The 20,072-nt window shown below is 47.4% G+C and overlaps 4 protein-coding genes across 5 annotated transcripts; 2 read left to right on the top strand and 2 right to left on the bottom strand.

Moving 5' to 3' along the window:
* The first annotated feature begins 1,950 nt into the window (after positions 1-1,950).
* Positions 1,951-3,222, top strand: LOC109765966 (F-box protein At2g26160-like). Its single transcript, XM_020324734.1, has one exon. The coding sequence runs from the start codon at positions 1,951-1,953 to the stop codon at positions 3,220-3,222; it is 1,272 nt and encodes a 423-aa protein (XP_020180323.1).
* A 7,837-nt stretch (positions 3,223-11,059) lies between these two features.
* Positions 11,060-14,062, bottom strand: LOC109765961 (uncharacterized). The gene is made up of 3 exons (XM_020324730.4): positions 13,721-14,062; positions 13,469-13,577; positions 11,060-11,363 (listed from the first exon to the last, which is right to left on the bottom strand). Exons 1-3 carry the CDS (start codon positions 13,874-13,876, stop codon positions 11,305-11,307), a joined length of 324 nt encoding a protein of 107 aa, XP_020180319.1. The 5' UTR covers positions 13,877-14,062; the 3' UTR covers positions 11,060-11,304.
* A 261-nt stretch (positions 14,063-14,323) lies between these two features.
* LOC109765960 (O-fucosyltransferase 23) lies at positions 14,324-17,272 on the top strand. Of its 2 annotated transcripts, XM_020324727.4 has the most exons (3): positions 14,324-14,702; positions 15,346-15,395; positions 15,459-17,272. In XM_020324727.4, exon 3 carries the CDS (start codon positions 15,655-15,657, stop codon positions 16,981-16,983), a length of 1,329 nt encoding a protein of 442 aa, XP_020180316.1. In that variant the 5' UTR covers positions 14,324-14,702; positions 15,346-15,395; positions 15,459-15,654; the 3' UTR covers positions 16,984-17,272. The 2 variants fall into 2 exon arrangements, with proteins under 2 accessions (XP_020180316.1, XP_020180317.1); XM_020324728.4 differs by lacking the exon at positions 15,346-15,395.
* Positions 17,273-18,878: 1,606 nt separating this feature from the next.
* LOC109765965 (uncharacterized) lies at positions 18,879-20,072 on the bottom strand. Its single transcript, XM_020324733.3, has one exon. It carries the CDS (start codon positions 20,070-20,072, stop codon positions 18,879-18,881), a length of 1,194 nt encoding a protein of 397 aa, XP_020180322.1.

Here is a 20,072-nt window from a genome sequence, read left to right as displayed (position 1 = left end):
TCGTCGGGATTATCCAGAACAATGCGATCTGAATTGAAGAATCCGATCCAGGTGAAACGGAAGTTGATAGATTATTCCGGCGACGAGGTGATATATATATCAAGCGGAAGTCTGTTTGTGTGACTCTGCCTGTATGTTGTCAAGTTGCAAATACCTGGTTTTATCAGTTGTTGCTTGATGAGAGACCAACCAGTTTATGCCTGACATTTGTGACTCTACATTTATGCAGTACAATCGAGAGCTCACGGCATCAGGTACGCTTTAGATACAAAAACTCTCGCTCAGTTTAGTTCCTGTGTAGTGTTAAATTCTGGTGAACTATATTCGTTACAAATGGTAAGCTAAAGTAGATTAAAAAAGATGATAAATTTGCTCAAACCACGTTCAGTTTCAAAACTGACCTGAAGCTGCACTTCGATGGCCCTATGGATCCTTTCTTTTAAAGCATCTACCTGTTTGTTGCCATTTTGTGCGATTTATAGGAAGAAGACATGAGGTGGTGTACTTCTTAAGATAATCCTACTCAATGCATACTAGAAATTGCTATTTGAAAAAGTTGTTCTGAAGTGACTCTTCAGGGCTTGGGAGATTGTCAATTTTTGTGTACATGTTACTGTTGTATGTTACTAATACAAATTTTGTAGTCTACAAAGGATCTGCGGTACTTTCATAGTAGCGAATAAAGAATGAATCAAATGGGATTGATTTACTACCATACCTAAATTAGTTACATATATTGTATCTTGTGGATTAATTCTTGGTCAACTAGGTGTAGTTGATTTTTCAGTTTTGACACATACTTATCTATTTACATAATATGGTTATATGTTTCATTTTGTGGCTAACCACGTGAAAGTATGTAGGTTCAAACCGATGCTGATGGTACTGCCAACACAGATAGTAGCAGTAAGACAATGACTCTTTGGACGAAGAAGAGTGACTTCATGCAAGGTACTAACTTGATTCATGAGGACTGCTACCATATGCACACAGAGTTGTTCAAGATTTTTTTTTTTTGAAGGTTGGGCATTTCCCTTGGGAAGCAAATGTTGTGGCCCATGAGCTTGCTAGGGAAAACAAATTTACTTCTCCTTGAATTTTGTTGGATAATCCACCTAAATAGCATGTACCTTTATTAGTTAATGATGTAACAATCATTGAGTAATAGAAATATTTTTTTTGTAAAAGTAAACTTATTACTTGCATAGTGATTTTGCGAATTGATGGTTGAACTGAATACTTTGATTTTTTTTCCTTTTGGTCTTTTTTGATCGCTGGTAGCAGCTTTCTTAGTTGCCGGTTACAACTTTTATTTTAGATGGTTGCATCATTTTAATATGTCATTTTCCGCTTTTAAAAATTTTTGACAGTTGCAACTCGCCGGCCACCGTTTTTTCTGGTACATCAGTGACCAGCGGTGCTAGAAGAGCCTTCCATTCCAGTTGCCGCCGTCACCACCGAGTTATAGTCGTCGCGCACACGGAGCTACAACCTGGGGGCGGGGGGGGGGGGGGGGGGGCAGCTGTAGCATGGGTGGAGCCAGGGACGAGGGCGGCCGGCGGGGGAAGAGGGAGGGGGCGTCACCGAAGAAGCATGTGCGGCTGGCAAGACAAAAGGAGTGACCAGATGGAGGGGGGAGGAATCCTTCGTACTCTCGTGGGGGAGGAGACGAAGTGCATCAGACAGTCATAATTCACCAAATCGGCTGGCTGGGGCTGACCGGCCGAAATTTCGGCCGGCGCGCCGGCGCCTAGCAGTCGCGTAGTCTGAGAAGTCTGTTTTCTATCTTTTCTTAATATAAAACTAGTTAGATTTATCCACACAAGATGATCGAGTTACAGATAGACTTTTTTAAAAAAGGAAGGCATGGGCGTTTAAAAGAAGACTTCATATAACCACGGACGCTTTATTTTCTTAAACAGAGTCATCAACCAAAGCTAGGTTTTCCTGATGGCGAAAGACCAGGGCCAGTCTGTTTGGGCGTACCTGCCAGATGATCTCCTGCTCCTGGTCCTCCGCCGCCTCGCGTCCCTGGCGGACCGCGTCAGGTCAGCCGCAGTCTGCAGGCCGTGGCGCTCCGCCGCAAGCAAGCTCCCGCCGACGCGGCTCCCCTGGGTCGTGTTCGGCAACGGCACCCTCTTCGACCTGGCCAACGACAGCGCGCCGCACCCGCACCACCGCCTGCGTCTCCCCGACGACTGCTGGCGCTACAGCGCCGGCGACAACATGCTGTTCCTCGTGCACCAGGGCGATGGCAGCTGCTCCCTCTTGAACGCCCTCTCCGGCGCCACCACCCATCTCCCCGAGCTAGCCGGTCTCCTGCGGACTTACAACGTCCGGCATCGTCGACTGCGGAACGAGCCCAGCCGCATCCCCCACAACCTCAACGAGCTCAGGCGCATTCCCCAGAACGAGCTCAGGCGCATCTTCCGCTCCAAGCAGGACCAAAACGACCCCCCCATGAAAGCTATAGGGAAGGTCGTGGTGTCCTGCTCGTCGTGGGACGGCGACCACGTCGTCGTCGCCGTCCTGATCGGACGCGATGTCATCGTTTCCACTTGCCGACCGGCCGGCGAGAGCAACTCGTTCCTCCTGGGGGCGCTGCGGCACGAGGCAATCGACATTGCCCTGTTTCAAGGGAAAATCTACGCCCTCTCCAGGGGCCATGTCCTCGAGACCCTCGACCTCAGCAATGGCCACCAAAAAGGATTCAAACTCAAGTACAGTACCGAACTGATGAAAAAGCACCCATGGCAACACCACCACCACCAAGATTTCCAAGACGGTTTTCCCTTGGTCGAGATATATCTGGTCGAGTCTGGTGGCAAGCTGCTGATGGTGAAGCGATGGCTCCGCCGCCCATGGATGAGGATGCCCTCCTCCCCGGATGCGGATGGTAGAAGAACTTTCCGGTTCGAGGTCTGGGAAGCAGACCTGGGCCAAGGCCGGTGGAAGAAGTTGGACGGCAGCCTACAAGGCCAGACGCTCTTTGTCAGCAGACCGTGCTCCAAGTCTTTGCCCGCCGGTCATGGAGTTCGAGGAGGCTGTATCTACTTCCTCAACCAACTCTACCAGTGGAAACAGCCGGAGGCACCTCTCGGTGACTCTGGCGTGTACAACATTAGAGACAAGGCATTCACCCCTTTGTTGCCTGAGTCGATGCCATCGCTACCGTGGAAGAGCGAGCGGTTTTCGTCATGGTTTTTCCCTGTCCAAGTTTAATTATATTAAGTCATCAACATGTGCCTGCACTTATCGTTTAGTGGTTGTTTTCCAAATTGCCTGTCCGATCCAAGGAACAAAAAAATAACCGAATGCAATTTTTTTAAGATTAGCTGGTTTACATGTGTAATCTTCTACAGTTTTACTAAAGCATATCTATATATGCCCTAATTGTTGCATATCTAAGTCCTATATATATGTCATTGAATTTCGGTGGAGATTTGTGCGGGTTTTTTTTTCTTTGACTTTTATGGTTGATTGAGTCATTTAGATGTGCAATAACTAAGACACATCTAAACATGCCGTACACAAACCCAGTTTTCTAAACGTGTCTTGAATTTTACATCCCAACGACTTCATATCGTTTACCAATGTTTGGCTCGATATGTTTGCTTGCATGTCCCTGCAGTTTCAATAGCTCGACTCGTTTTGTTGGAAACATGGATGATTTTGCCAATGTATATTGACACATACATGTGCATGCTTAATTAGCTGGACTCATTTTCGTATTTTATTTCATATGTAGTATGTAGAGTATGAGACCTAGACACATCATAGCTTATATGATGTTTCACCTAATGCATAACCTGAAAAAAAATGCATGGATGCATTGATTCTATCTATACATTCAGTCTAATGAGGGAGTCTTGTCATTGTTTTTGTCCGGTGATGGAATTTTTAGCCGTTTTCATTCAAGAATAAAGTGATCCTGGTAGTAGAAGGGTCTGTGGATAGCCCTTGCGAAAGTGGCCATACTGCATCCCTTCAGTAGCCAATCTTTTTAAACAATGATGCAGTTCACTTGGAACATGACACAAGGTGTGACGTTCGAGTAATTCTCCTACCTTTGAAGACTTGGTGATTTCTTTCTTTCCATACGTTCCACGTGATGTAAATAAAGGCCCCATTGTGGTGCCTCTTTTGGTCATTGTCGATCTCGTTCAACATCTCCTCCCACCAAGAGTCGATGGAATGGTAGGTTGTTGCCAAATTGCTAGGGAGGAGTATACACCAGTTGGCGGTCAAGGTGGCAACAGGGACGGGGATGACTCCACCATCCCCACCAATCCTCATACCCATGAGCCCCGTGAAGCTTCGCGGGGACAAAACGCCCCCCATCCCCGTCAATATCAGGTACCCGTTACCCGTTGGGTATCCATGGGGATCTCAAAACTGACTGGGATAGATGAGATTGGAGGGGCATGGTTATTGGGAGATGTGAAGAAAAATAATTGTGTGAAATATCTAGGTATTAATATATATATTGTGCATTTGTAGTACGCTTGGCATAGTTTTTCGGGTATCCATGGAGTCCCCATGGGGGGAATTTTATCCCCATCCCCGCCCCGCGATACTAACAGATACCCACCAAACAATACCCATGGGGTGAATTTGTCCCTCATCCCCGCTCCATGATAGGTAAATCCCCGCGGGTACCTTGAGTTGGCGGGCTAGAGCCATGAAGGGACAATCTTTGCAAAGATGAATATCGGTCTCAGGAGCCCTTAAGCAAAGATGGCATATTGGATCGTGCGGGCATCCTCTCCTAGCTAGACGATCCACGTGAGGATCCTGATGTGGAGGAGTAGCCACAAGAATAGTCTGCATTTTGGCTTCGCACGGGCCTTCCAAAGTGTATTGGCCACGAACTTTTGATGGGATCTAATGAATTAGGCCGTCTAGGCTGAGTTGACGGAGTATGTCCCACTGGTGTTCCATAGATAGTTGTCTGAATCTGGTCTTTGGGGGTCAAGCATGATCGTACTTATGAGGGTCACCAAGTCGGTGAACCCTCGTACCTAATTCGTATTGTTTAAAGTTGCGATCGAACCGATCCAGGTGTCATTTTGCAGCTCGTCATGAACCATCCTGTTATTACAAAATGCAACCCCGAAGAGTTACAGACAACAAAGGTGAAGGACCACAAATCCGGACCAGTTGTAGTGCCAGAATGATGCCATTTCCTCGTCTCCGATGGTGATAGTCATGGATGCTCTGAATAGTGCCATGTCTGATGCGTCGCAAGGTAGTTCAGAGCCAACCCATGGGCGTTCCAGGTCAACCTACTAAAGCCACTATCAAAACAACCAAAGAGCCCTTCCAAACTGATCATGGTCCATGTTGCCCAACTCCCCGAAGACTTTGGGGCGGAAAACCATACTCCAGATCACAAGCGAGTGCCCCGTGCCAACCATCTCACTATCATAACCACTCCAAATGAAGCCGTGAATATCTTGTCATTCTTGGTGCATGCCCACTTGGGAATGGGGAGGGTCGCCATACGGAAGGTGGCCGTTGAGGGAGTGAATAGCATAAAACTACCACTTTTCGTGTTATGGTTTCAAAAAATTACCAGATTTTTGTTTGTCGCTGATAACTACCAAAATCGGCGGTGTCTGTTTCAAAAAACCCAAATGAGTGGGTGTTTTACAATTGATCGCGATTATGACAGGTTGGGCCCACGCGTAAGAGCTCTGATTGTTTGACCATTAACTGTTGTGGCAAAAAATCAATCAGGTCCTTGCCAAGAAATAAAACAGCAATAAAGTCCTTGTTTTTTTAAAGAAAGCAATCGGGTCCCCGGTCGTCCAGCAGCTCACGCCCTCACGCAGCGACCTCGCCGGACTCCCTCCAGCCGCTTCTCATGCTCGGCAATGTTGCAAGACCAGCGAAGGGCTCCCTCCTGCCGCTCCCCTTGCCTGGCCGTGCGTGCTCAGGCGAGCGCAGACGCGAGCCGCTGGAGAAGCGGCCGCCTCTCTCTTCGTTCGGGCCGCCATGCCCAGGAACACGGGCTGCCGCACCCAGGAGCTCGGGTCGCCGCGTTCCTCGGGGTGGCGTGGTCCAGCGAGAAGCCCTGCCGCGCCCGTAGACGCCATGCAGCAGCTCCACAGGCTCGGCTCCCATGCCCATCGCCGGCAATCTCCTCGCCGGGGCTTCTCCCCGGCAATCGCCGTGGAGCAGAGGACATCAGGAACAGTGGAGGCAGGGCTCCATGCGCGCGGAAGGAGGCGGCCGGACGTGGCATAAGACGCGGCGTGCGCCAGCAATGTGGCCGGCGGCCATGGCTATGTGGCAGTGCTCTGTAGAGAGGAGGGGGAGATAGAGATGAGACACTGACATGTGAGGCCCGCATGTCATCTAACAGTCAAACAAACGGTTAAACAGACGGTTTGTTTAGGTGCGGGCCCGACCTGTCATAAACCGGTTTAATATGTAAGTAACGGGTGATTTAGGTTTTTTGAAACAGCCGACGCCTATTCTGGTAGTTATCAGCGACAAACAAAAATCGGGTAGTTTTTTGGAACCATAACGTGAAAAGTGATAGTTTTATGCTATTCACTCCCGTAGAGGTGAAGACCTCTTTTGGCAAGCATGACTCTTCTGTCCTTGGCGATGCTCCTACCCTTCCACCTCGACAATATACCATGAATCTTGTCGATGAGCAACTGATAATGAACCTTTCGTTAGGCGTCTCACGTGAAGCAGCAACCCCAGGTAGTGACCCGAGAAGGAGTGTAGCTTTGTAGGGAAGACAATGAGGATATCTTCGAAGGTCCAAACCCACAACAGATGAAATCGTCTTCGCTAAGTTAGTGACAAAGGCCGTTTAAATTTTAAAAGCATTCCAAGATTGAGTTGATCGCGGTGAACTCATCTTGGTCGGGATTTGTGAAGATCCGAACATCGTTCGTGTAGAGGGAGATCCTGCACTGGGCAACTCTGCCTTTAATCGGCTTGAGGAAACCTAAGTCTGCAGCGAGGTGAAGAAGGTGGCGCAACAAATCATTGACTAAGAGCATCTCCACTCGTGCCCCCAACAGGCCCTCCAGGGCGACACTTTTAGCGTCGGCACCAAAAAAATTGACCAGTCGCGCCCCAGGACGCCGAAATCCGCTGGCTCGGCCCGTTTTTGAGCCCGGCGATCCCAGGCCGAACCCAGCACACTGGGAGGGCCTGGGGCTCCGGCGGAAGGGAAAACGCGACTGGGCCACTTCTGTCAGGCGAAAACGCATCTTCTACGTCCAGATTCGCCCCCCACGTGCACGCCCTCCCGCCGCCTTGCCGATCCCGATGCCGCCCACCCCCCACTCCCCCCCCCCCCCAACCACCGCTAGATAGGCCATTTGGCCGGCGGAAAAAGAGAGAGGCATCCTCCACCCCGTCCCTGGGCGAGGTTTCTGGCGCTCCGGTCGCGTAGGGCGGGATACCTGCGGCTGCGCGCCTACCACGCCCACCAGGTGTTTAGCGATTTGTCTGCTCGGTGATGGACTCGGACGACGAGGAGGCGCTCGCGGCGCTGCTGGAGGAGGAAGCCGACGCCCAGGACAAAGAGCATCACATGGTCCTCGCCGCCCTGGCCAGCCTGCTCGCGAGCAATGCAAAGCCTCGGCGAGGTGGCTCGGTGCCGGGCCGGATGAAGGCAAAGAACCGGCATCGACTGGAAGGCTATTGCTTGCTCTACTCCGACTACTTCGCCGACACTCCAATGCACGGCGACAAAGTATTTCGGCGCCGTTATCGGATGAGCCGAAAGCTCTTCCTCAGGATTGTGAATTCCATCAGGGAGTTGGACAGCCACTTCAAGTGCAAGAAGGATTGCACCGGCACACTTGGATTCACCTCACTCCAGAAGTGCACGACAGCTATGAGGATGCTTGCCTATGGAGCTTCGGGTGATTCACTGGAAGACTATGGGCGTATGGCCGAGTCCACGACCATTGAGTGTTTCTACAAGTTCTGCAGGGCAGTGGTGGCAGTGTTTGGACTGCAATACTTGCGATCACCCAATGATGAAGACATTGCTCGGATCCTAGCACATAATCCAGCAAAGAGGATTTCCAGGGATGCTTGAAAGCATCGACTGCACGCATTGGAAATGGAAAAACTGTCTATTTGCTTGGCAGGGATTACAAAGGCGCCAAAGGCGGTTGCAGGGTGGTACTTGAGGCAGTGGCCACACACGACCTCTGGATTTGGCACCCCTTTTTTGGTATGCCAGGAACTCACAATGACGTCAACGTACTGCAGTGCTCCCCTGTCTTTGCCAAGATTGTTGAAGGTCATGCTCCTCGGGTGAACTTCAAGGTCAACGGGCGGTACTACAACAAGGGATACTATGTAGCAGATGGCATTTATCCGAGATGGTCCACATTTGTGAAGACTACCTCAAACCCTGTGCCAGGAGGCAAGAACTCCCACTTTGTGAAGGTCCAGGAGGCTTGTAGGAAGGATGTCGAGCGGGCATTTGCTGTGCTCCAATCTCGGTTTGCTGTTGTCTGATACCCCGCTCAGATATGGTCAAAAGATCAAATATGGGAGATCATGACTTGATGTGTCATCTCGCACAACATGATCATTGAGAGCGAGCAGGAAGAGCCAGTTTTTGACCTACATAATTTGTATTGAACTATTTGATTTCTATTGATTTTCTGTGATGAACCATGTGATAAAAAAATAGCTTTATGTTGAATTTGTGCCGAAGCACGCCGTGTACGGGCCGAAATAGGTCAATTTGCGCCGGTAGTGGGCCAATTTGCGCCGAAAATGGGTTGAAAAGTGGCCCAGTTTGCGCCGAAAGTGAGCCACTGTTTGAAATTTTTTGAATTTTTTTGCCTCTCCAAATCTTAAAAGCCCCGTATCTTTTTTTCCGTTAGGTTTTTGAGGATTTTGAAAATGTTTAACGCGGGGGGGGGGGGGGGGGGGGGGGGGTAGAGTTTGAAAATGAGGCCTCAAATCCCTTTAGTCGCGGTTGGCCAGACCAACCGCGACTAAAGGTTCGGGCCATTAGTCGCGGTTGGCCAGACCAACCGGGACTAAAGCTTAGACCTTTAGTCCCGGTTGGTCTGGCCAACCGCGACTAAAGGCCTTCGGGCCAGCCTGAGGACCTTTAGTCCCGGTTGGCTAGGCCAACCGGGACTAAAGCCCCTCCCGTCCGCCAGCGCGCGCTGGGCCCAGATAGTTGGTCGCGGGTCTCCTCCCGAACCGCGACTAAAGACCCCTTTGATCGCGGTTCGATTATTTTGGGGACTAATGGGGGCGTATAGAAGCCTCTTTTTCTACTAGTGGAAATCGGCGCCTGGGGGCGGCAGCTGGGAACCAGATCACCCCCAAGCCGATATTTCGGCCGGCGAGCCCCCAGGGCAGCGCTATTTCTAGCCCCTGGGGGCCGAACGAGTGGAGATGCTCTAAAATGAATAGCAGAGGCGATAGGGACACCCTTACCGGAGGCCCTTTATGTGGTCAAAAGGCATACCGAGTAACTATTAAGGAGGACACATGATGACAAAAGTGCCAAGAGACCAACAAATATAGTTTCGCCATCGCTAAGCCAATATGGTCCATCAGCACTAGCGGGTAGGCCCAATTGTCGGAGAGATGTCAAGTTATATGTTACCGTATCTCATGTTTATGTATATCTAGCTATGAACTATGTAACATTCATGTTTGTATATACGGTGTATGTATCTCTATATCCGGTACTTGCATATCTAAGTAGACCAACTAGTTAATTGCACATGTCGTGTGCCCAGGCTTCGACAAAGTTGTACCTCTGCCACTGCATATGACCTCATATGATATTCAATCAACAATTGATTTGACTACTTTAGTAGCTCTTGTTACCGATGGAATCGAAACAAATCGCTTCAATGGTTGATTAAAGTTCACCTTGCAGTTCTGATCATTTGATCTGCGCTAATTTCTGGAGTAGTAAGAATAGGGCAATGTTATTCAACAGACGTTCGGTGGGTTTTTGCAGCAATTTAATTGTTAGGAGCATGCCAATTCTTTCAAGCGACACGACAATTTCCATACAAAATCCTCTGCTTGCCAGGAGTTGTCATGTGATTGTGAAGAAATTGCCATAGAAAACATTCGCAGTTGCCATGTCTCACAACGAACGTTCGTTGGCTGTCGGGGTCCTAATAAAAATGGCTGCGTCTGGCTGGCGGCCGTTGGCTCGCTAGCGGTAGCAAGCGGCCGGCCAGAAAAGGAAAATTTCTGTCCCTCGTTCCCTGAAAGGAAGGCCTCCTTCCGACCCGCAAAATCCGCTGGCTCGGTAGCGCTCCCGAGCGGCCGCCAGCCACACTAGAACCTGTTTGTGGTGGGGTGCGCTGGGCAATCAGATTTCCTAATCACGATTTGTGGTGGGGTGCGCACTGGTCCCTGGTTTCCCATGCCCTTTCTTCCATGTCCGACCTGACACACGGGTGTGGTCCCCTTGCTGCCATAGCTTTGATTCCTTTTTGCATGCGTGTGTTGGTTTGATACTGATGTATTTGCTGCCATCATGTAATTATTTGTCTAAGATACTGATGTATTTAGACACATTTTAGTGTTAGGTACATTTTTATTTAGACAAATATAAGACAACTAATTTGATACAAGACACCACTAGCATTTAGAAAAATTGACACCATGGCTACTGTTTTGCGGCCGCTCTGTGCAACTAGACCCTGTAGTAAAACCAACTTTTGCCTGGATGTGTGCAAATAGACACAAGGGAGTAGTTTTGCAGATAGCCCAAACTAGAAACATGGACTGGATCTTCCTGTTTGTGCAACTAATCACAGTTCCAACAATGCCAACATTTTATGCAATGTGTGCAACCAAACAGCCAAATACTAGAAAATATGGACTGAATGTACAGTTTGTGCAGAAAGAAGCACATATTTGCGCAACTAAAAAAGCATGGGTTCCAAAAAGAAACCTTTTTATGCCATGTGTGCAAATAGAAGCCTATATTTGTGCCAACTAAAACATGGATCCAAAACCAACTTTTCCTTCTATGTGTGCAACCAAACAGCCAAGACTAGAAAAGAGATGTGCAAACTAACCATGGATCCAAAAGCCAACTTTTGATGTAAATGTGTGCAATCAACACACACAGACATGGATGTGTGCAGTCTGTGCAAAAATAAACACATATTTGTGCAACTAAACATGAATCCAAAGCCAACTTTTGTTGTAAATATGTGCAACTAAAACATGAATCCAGGCCTCCAAACAGCTTGTGGCAGAGGTGTGACTTTTGTAATGGGCTCAACTTATTGTTCAACTTCACCAACCTCCCAGGTGATGCCCTTATCCTACCAGCTTGTGACTGTCGTTCTGCATTATCTCCTTCATTACCCTCACCCCCCCTGCACAATATCATGAAGGTGAAAAAAGGTGATTAGTTAACACTGCATATTTTTTTTGTTCTTCAGAAATCTGGATTAAAAAGGTTGAGGATGCCAACACAGTATTATGTTTTCTGTGCAACTAGAAATGCTAAGGATGCCAACTAAATACATACTCTTGTGCAACTAGAAAAAGTCTTGAGTATGTCAACTAATTAGAAAAGTATTGTGCAACTAGAATTGCTGAGGATGCCAACTAATTGGATACTACTGTGCAAGTATAAAGTCTGAGGGTGCCAAAGATACTCTTGGGCAACCCTCAAAATTTTTGGAGATGGGACTAAATTATATACTGTTGTGCAACTAGAAAAGCTGAGGATGTCAACTATTTGTATATTGTTCCTTGAAACTAGAAATGCTGAGGATGCCAACTAAATGGATACTCTTGTGCAACTAGAAATCTTGAGGATACCCAGTCAGAAAAATAGTTATTCAACACTTGCATGACGAGAGAAAAAAATCATCACACCGTCACCAAACCAAAAACCGAGTTTATAAAAATGACGCTGATGCTGTTGAAAATACTAGCTGCATTGAGTTCTCCAGAAAAAGTACTAATCTCAACCGTATGATGGCCCAGACTAGAAAGATGGACTAGGTGTACTGTTTGTGCAAAAAGAAGCACATATTTGTGTAACTAAAACATTGGTCCAAAACCAACTTTTCCTGCGGCATGTGTGCAAAAAGAACATCCCAGACTAGAAAGATGGACTGGGTATACTGTTTCTGCAAAAAGAAGAACATATTTGTGCAACTAAGCATGGGTCCAAGCCAACCTTTTTATGCAAATGTGTGCAACAAAACAGCCCAGATTAGAGTCCATTTGTTCTAGTCTTTTGGCTGTTGGTTGCACACATTGCAGGAAAAGATGGTTTTGGATCCATGTTTAGTTGGCACAAATATGGGCTTCTATTTGCACAGACACTACATTCAGTTTATCTTTTCCTGCAAAAAATGTGTGCAACCAACACACGAACTAGATGAAATAAAAAAAAGACTGGATTTGTTGTCTGTGCAAATATAAACATATAATTGTGCAGCTAAACTTGTATCCAAAGCCAACTTTTGCTGCAAATGTGTGCAGCAAAGAAGGTGAAATTCTATTTCCTGTATTAAAAGTATTAAAAACGAGACTAGAAAATGCACAAGAACAACATTAAAAATGAGCATACAAATAGTCTTGTCTCACACAAATTGCAATAGGGGGAATATGTTCTATAGGATGTACTATATACTAAAAGTGAAGCAGAAAAGAAGATGAAATTCTATTTCCTGTTATCAGAAAACGGTGCCAAAGGTGATCACATTCCGACATGATCACCTGAGGTTTTGCAAACAAAAGATGCCAAAGGTGATTAGTTAACACTGCATACAAAATATTTGTTGTTCTTCAGAAAAAACTGGATAAAAAAGGTTAACGATGCCAACTTGATATTATGTTAGTTGTGCAACTAGAAAATGCAGAGGATGCCAACTAAAAATAGTTACTCTTGTGCAACTAGAAAGGCTGAGGATGTAAACTAGTTAGATGCTATTGTGTAACTAGAAAATGCTCAGGATGCTAACTAAATAAATACTCCTGTGCAACTAGAAAGTCTGAGGGTGCCAAGTCATTTGATACTCTTGGGCAACCCTCAAAATTTTGAAGATGGGACTAAAAAATAGTTACTCTTGTGGCTGAGGATGTCAATTAGTTGGATAGTGTTTGTGCAAGTAGAAATGATGAGGGTGCCAACTAATTGAATACTCTTGTGCAACTATAAATCTTGAGGATGCCAATTAATTAGATACTCTTGGGAAAAGAAATATTGAGCACTTGCATGACCAATCAAAAAATTGCACATTCAGGTTTCAGGCTTCTAGAAGAAAATGCTAAGGGTGTCAACGCAGCTACAAAAAGACTGAGGATGTCAACTAGTTGGATGGTATTGTGCAACTAGAAATGCTGAGGATGCCAACTAGCATGTTATAATACGATGCTACCCTGTAAATACTTGTTCTAGATCTGCAAGTGTTGAAGGTGCCGTTTCAGGATGTAGAGGTTTCTGGTCTGGGCACTGCAGCACCTTGTAGTTGTACGCAGTTGAGCATAAATATTGGCAGCGAATTCTCTATCTTCCCGCGCTGCAGCCTGTAATCACTTGATGCAGTCGACGAGGACTCCAGCACGCGTCCCTGCAGCAACCAACCAAGGCATCCAATCTATTCATCCCCCAGCAAGGAAACATGAAAAATTGATGGATTTGTTGGGGGGAAACCATCGCATCAGGTCGAGAGAGAGAGGAGAGCAAAAGCAATGGATGAGGAGAAGATGCGACCTTCTTGGGGGCACTAGGCATGTCACCGGGGCACGGATCGAAGCAGCCGTGTCGTAAGTCACTGGGAACCACGTCGCCGGGCGAGCAGTCGAGCAGAAGCACAAGCCCATGGAGGGCCGCGTGTCGTGGCGACGACCACCGCCGGTTGGTCTGCATCTGCTGGATCTCGCCGTCATCGGGATCCGGGGAGGAGAGGATCTCCCGACCTCACGTTGCTGGCTGCTGGCTGCTACTCGGGGCAGGCCATCCATGGCGACGCAGCGCAGGCGCCGGTGCTCCCTGCTGCTCGGGGCGGGTGGAGGAGGGAACGACGGGGGGAGATGGGGCGTGGCTGAAGTGGATAAGGTGGATGGGGAGAGGATGGGCGTTTGTCGTGTAGCGTGGTGCTTGCGACTGCCTCGACGACCAGGTAACACCTGACGTTGCGGGCCGCACGATCTGAATTGATCGAGCGGCGACCGTTCGGCCGCTGGATTCAACCAGAAAGTGCGCGTGCACTAATAAGATTTCAGGAATAAGAATATAAGAATAAAAATAAAACGAATGGGAATTTCCTTCCACTGGCAAACTGGGCCAGGAGTTATCGCACGTGAACCGCTTCGTGCACATTCTCCCCCCTTGACCGCTCCTGCTCCCCGTTTTTCCCCTTCCCAAATTTCCTCCCTCTTCCCCGTGCTGAGCTCGCCGCGATCTGCCTCCGACGACCGGAATAGCGTCGAGCGGCCGCTTCCCTTCTCCTCCTACCCACCCATCTGCACCAGATCAATCCACTCGCTCGAGCTGGATCGGGCCTTCCAGAGGAGGAACGGCGGCCTTGGAGAGAGGGCTGGGGTGGGCGCTTCCGGCGGCGAAGGGGGAGCCGTGCCTTGCCGGCTGCAGCGAAGATTGGGAGTGGAGGTGGGGCAGAGCAGTGGGCTCATCCGAGGCCCAGACGAGGGCTGCGAGTTGGAGCTTTACCCTATGAAAGATCTGCTCAGACTAGGTATGAAGGACACCGGCTCAGCTGCTGTGTTCTTGGTTTTTTTTTCTATAGTCGCTGCAGCTTCTGCCAGATCTAAATCCATAGACAAAGTAGTGATTGCTTGCCCTCGCTCTTGGAGCTGATATGATTTGCAAAGCCATTTGTTAATTGCTCAGGTGTATTTTTTCTCTCTCCTGCAAAAGTCAAGATTTATTTCTCTGAGTAGTGACCAGTGAGCATGATTTTGTTTACATTCATTTTTAGTGAAGTGACCAGTATGTCAGGCTACCATGCTGACTTCCATATGAAATGATGAAATTTATAAATTGGAATTTGGATGTACAAAAGCTGCTGGCTTAGGTGGTGTTAGGATAGTTAAACTCCTTACACCGAACATGTATGAGTATAACCTTGCTGTCTATGCTTGCTTTACTAGCGGTCGCCGCCGACATACCTGGCATTCCGTAACCGATGTAAAACGACTCTAGGTGATTTCCTTCGAGCTATGGTTAATTAGTTAATCTTTACTGTTAAGATAGTTCATCTATGAGGGAATACAGTCAACAGAGGTTGTATGTAGTCACTTGGTAGATTCTGAAATTGCATGTGAAGTGTGGCAGTATAATGACCTTGAGTTGTGTCTTTGTTTTCCGTTTCATTTCAGTTGCAGCCTCTCTGGTGGAGTGTACAGTAAATTGTTACTGGGTTCAAGAAGTATGCTTATACTACTAGTAACTGAATGCCCCGAGCTTGAAACCTAATTTACTCATTTCCCAGGAAGAACTGGTGAAGACATCCAAGCGTGTTTGGTTATTGATTCCATTAGAGTTGCAGCACAGTTTGCACTTCAACAGCAAAATGAAAGGGAAATGCTGGTCATGTGCCATTGGTTTTGGAATGAGATACCTGCACCATTGAGTGATAAAATCATAAATGACCTTTTGTGACAGGAAGGAATCAAAGAACTGTTTCAATGAACCTCCTGCTAGACCTTAAGCATCTCAAGCTCATTAGCTTGCCGACGAGGCCTGTCATTTGCAAATGCCTTCTAGTAGTGATTGGTCTTATTGTATTGAGAGCGATTGTCTCCCCTTTTCTCGCCATTAATTTGTCTGAGAAGAGTTTTTATGAGCCACCAACCCTTGACCTGTTCCCTGGAGTTAGGAAAGACAAGTTTGTTGAGGTCCCACAGATTATATGGGGATTGAACAATCAGAAGATCGCATTTGCCAGGGCATGCTTGACTGCGAAATTCCTTAACAGGTCTCTGCTCATGCCAAGTCTGAGTGCTTCACTTTTCTACAAAGAGGTTGACTTGCTGCAGCCTATTCCTTTCGACAAGGTGTTTGACTTCAACAAATTCAATGCCCGCTGTCATGGTTTTGCGAGGCTAGCTTGGTACTCTGAAGTTTCGAATCATACTGAACCCTATAAACTCCAAAAGGGAAGTGGTAGGAGGTGGACAGTGGAGCGAGACTTGGATCAGCTGCAAGAATCCAAAACGGGCGAGGCCGATAACTATCAAGTAATTCATGTCACTGGGAAACATCCGTTTCTGTGGCCTGACCATTGGCCAGTGAAAGACTATGCCAAGGTCTTCGATTGCCTTGCCTTAGCTCCTGAGATAGAAACTGAAGTAGTCAAGGTCATATCCAAGATTAAAGATGCAGGGGAAAAAGCAAGACACGAGGCTGCTATTTCCCATAATAAGAAGAGGATAGATGATGGTTCGTTGAATCTGCCTGTGCAGTACATTGCTGTTCACATGAGAATAGAGAAAGACTGGATGATCCATTGCAAGAAGTGGGAGAAGCGGTCGAATTTGAAGGAAATCTGCAGCAGCAAAGGAGAGATCATTCATAAGGTCTCACAGATCACTGATCTACGCCGGCCGGTTGTGGTTTATCTTGCTGTAGCCGACAGCCTTTTAGAAGATGATTCAGTAACCAGTGGTTGGAGAGTCGGTATGATTGCCTATGAGAAGAAGAAACTTGGAGTTACTGACATATACAAGAGGCAGCCTTATCTTATAAAGTCTGCCATCGACTTTGAGGTGTGTGCGAGAGCAGATGTGTTTGTTGGCAATAGCTTCTCAACATTTTCCAACCTTGTAGTTTTGTCTAGAACAGAAAGGATGTATAAGCTGGGGGTGGAAAGCTCATGTGGCGAGGATGTTGGGCTGTCGTCATACGCGTACAATGTCATCGGAGATGATGGCGGGCCTCAAAGATGGATGACAGATATGTTGGACACAAGCCTTCAGCGCATAAGCTACGGAACAAATAACATCTCCTGCCACTGACAGTTGGTTGACACGCATAACATCTGACTGAAGCACAATGGAACGCAGGAACATAGTTTTTGGCCGAATCTTATCTAGAAACTAGCTGCTCGACGGTACTTTCCATGCTAGAATCTGGACAGCCACACTGACATGCCAGCACTGATGAAATGAGTTTGGCCAAGAGCTGTATGTACTTTGTGAGTGTGTACAAAAGTTCTTTCCTGAGCTGTTTTTTAGTTTGCAGAGCTAGACCTGTGTGACACTTTCTTTGCTATCTATATGGTTTATTGAGAGCAGCTTTGCTTCACACTCTTGGACAATTATGATGCTGCCACTGTCACCTGAACATTTGTATGAAGTGCATTGTTTCGCTTACGCTGTTACTACATCGGAAGACTCTTGATTCTGCAGAGCTTTGTAATATCCCGAAGAAAGATTCTTCTTTCGATGTGTTCTTCCTTGACAAAAAAAACACGCGTGGTAAGCGGGGTCACAAACATCATATGCCAGCACCTGTGGACTAAAGAAGTTTTTGATGTGTGGGAAGTTCCAAGCTCCTGCGATTGACAAGGAACAGAGGGGGGAAAGGTTGTTTCTGGGAACACATCAGTTGTACTGATATGTACAGAAAAACAGAGCAGTTTTTATTTTGCGTGTGATAAAAACAGAGCAGTTGTTTCAATCAAGACAACTAGCAGCATCATAATTATCTTATTATTAAAGAAAAACACTTGGCGGCAAATTCTCTGCCCGACAAGACAATTAGCAACATAATCCTTTTAGTTTTACTTTTTTATGAGAAAAAGAAATCAGCATAATCCTTTTAATGAGCATGGCATGTTTACAAGGGTCAGATGTGTCTGCACATCTGAAGTTGATTTTATGAGCCCACATGAACGAAACAGAGCCTCTTTGGCTAAAATTGTATCTTTCTTTCTACTCCCTCCGTTCGGAATTACTCGTCCAAGAAATGAATGTATCTAGATCTATTTTAGTTGTAGATACATCCATTTTTGTGGTAATATGTGGAGGTTTAATATTTTAGTAGACTAGATACAATGATGTAGAAACTATAGGCTAGATCAATGGTTTAATACAATTTGCATAGTGTACTAGATACAATATTAGTGGACTAAAATCTCTACATCATTATATTTTAGTTGTAGTGTCTATATTGTATTTTAGTTTCTACATCATTCTTGAGAGGGCCACTATGTTGGCTAGAATTTTATTAGTTTTGTCGATGCCTCAAACAGACATTATCTAGTAGCCACATGTAGGTAGCTAGACAAAAACTATATTACTACTCAAAAATGTTTGGAGTAGCAGCACACCACAACACTTATTTCATAGTGTTATCCTTAGAGTTTAATATTTGCATTCTCCGAAAATTATGGGGTTACTAACATTAAACTGGAAATATGTGATTAATAGAGGACATCATGTTCAATTCAGAAAAGGTGCTACATCTTTCTACCTAAAAGGTCATCTTAGCTAAATAGACATGTTCAATTCGAAGCCCCACAATGGCAGACAGCCAGCGATCCCTTGTGGAGCTCCCTCAGTGATCTGCACCCTCTCGTCTCCGTCAATCCATGCTCCGCTGTAGTCAGTTTCTCCTACTGCTCCCCCCCATAACTCCTCTAGTGCTAAGGTTCGTAATTTACCGATACAACAAGCTAATGAATGGTTGATTCAAACTAGATTGTGTTTCATATTCTATCATCTTTTAAAACATGATATAATCGTATCCTGAAAAAATAATGTGTTGATGTCTCTCACAAAATGGTAGATATAATGAGCATTATTCATGACAACATTATGCAAATGTAAAAAAAATCCCAAAGAAGACCTTCAGAGACCTAGAACCCCTGGCATCATCCTCAATCTAACAAGTATGTATGCAACTTGACTCAAGTTTTGGGAAAAATCCAAGTTGAAGACCAGGGGCCCTTGTGCACGGTAGGCACTGTTGCCATCTCCAACGGCAAAGGCGTCACTGTTCGATCTCTCATGTTGTACACACCGGAGTCAAGGAATGGGTTCTGAGGAGTCCTCTCCTGGTGGTACCTGGTGTCACGCTCCGTCACAAAATAGATGCAATCTTCTCGAGCTCCGATGACACCACACTGGGCGCCGAAAGTGGCAGGAAGAGAATCGGAACAACCTTGACTAACAAAGAGCGCTCGCCCCATCATCAGCGTATCGACTTCTCTCCACCATCCACAACCATCACTGGCGAAGAGCGCTTCAAAGACCTCAAACCGGTGAGTCCGCTTCTCTATCCTAATGTCTGCCGGTAATATCAGAGGTATATTGATTATCCGTTTCACCATCAGCAGCTGATCACCGGACACGACGAGGTAGTGCCATGTGGCGAAAGGATTAAACCATGGATGCCCGAAGTCCTCATCATCCCTCGGGGGCCCGAGTTTGCATAGGGTTTTGACGACCGGCACCGTGCTGGATGGCTGCTGATCGCCGGCGTCCAGGACATGCAGCTCCTCTTTCGTCGTGAGGACGTATGGTTTCCCTTTAAAGAGGGCAATGTCGGCGGTGAAGCTGCCTGAAGGCGGCGCCCACTTCCGCCGCCACGATGGCCGCCCGTGCCCGCGAGTAGAGACGAAGACGTTGTGGAGGCACCTTGACTTTAGAACGGCGATGAGGTCATCGGAAACCACGGCCTTGTGGATGCTATTTAGAAGGTGGTTGGCGCGCGAGTTTCTTCGGAACCAGAACGGTGGCTGAGGGAGAGCGACAGGGGTGGTCACGGCGGGGAAAGGGCTCGTCAGAGAGCACCGGCCGTCGCCGTGCACGAGGAGGAGCGCGTCGCCGGTGGAGACCCGCCAGGAGACGTCGTCCGGGACGGGCAAGCGGTGGATCGCGCTGTCGGGGAGGCTGAGGAAGGTGCCGTCCGGGAGGGCTAGCCAGGGGAGCAGCGGTGGCAGCGGGTGCTGCAGCCGCGCGCTGGAGCGCCACGCGCGGCAGACGGCGGCGAGGCGGACGCGGTGGGCGTGCGACGGCAGCCGCAGGAGCACGAGGCCGATCAGCTCTGGATGGAGATCCGGCCAAGGGCAGCGACGGCGTGAAGGGACAGACGCGGCCAT

Source organism: Aegilops tauschii, chromosome 7, assembly GCF_002575655.3.
Source record: "Aegilops tauschii subsp. strangulata cultivar AL8/78 chromosome 7, Aet v6.0, whole genome shotgun sequence".
Taxonomy (NCBI): domain Eukaryota; kingdom Viridiplantae; phylum Streptophyta; class Magnoliopsida; order Poales; family Poaceae; genus Aegilops; species Aegilops tauschii.
This window is presented reverse-complemented; position numbering and strand designations above follow the sequence as displayed.

Coding starts and splice junctions, on each gene's coding strand:
- LOC109765966 (XM_020324734.1), top strand. CDS start 1,951: ATGGCGAAAGACCAGGGCCAGTCTGTTTGGGCGTACCTGCCAGATGAT.
- LOC109765965 (XM_020324733.3), bottom strand. CDS start 20,072: ATGGCCGCGTCTGTCCCTTCACGCCGTCGCTGCCCTTGGCCGGATCTC.
- LOC109765961 (XM_020324730.4), bottom strand. CDS start 13,876: ATGCAGACCAACCGGCGGTGGTCGTCGCCACGACACGCGGCCCTCCAT. Junction 13,578..13,720: donor TGCCTAGTGCCCCCAAGAAG/GTCGCATCTTCT, acceptor TGGTTGCTGCAG/GGACGCGTGCTGGAGTCCTC. Junction 11,364..13,468: donor CAACTGCGTACAACTACAAG/GTGCTGCAGTGC, acceptor GATATTGTGCAG/GGGGGGTGAGGGTAATGAAG.
- LOC109765960 (XM_020324728.4), top strand. CDS start 15,655: ATGAACCTCCTGCTAGACCTTAAGCATCTCAAGCTCATTAGCTTGCCG.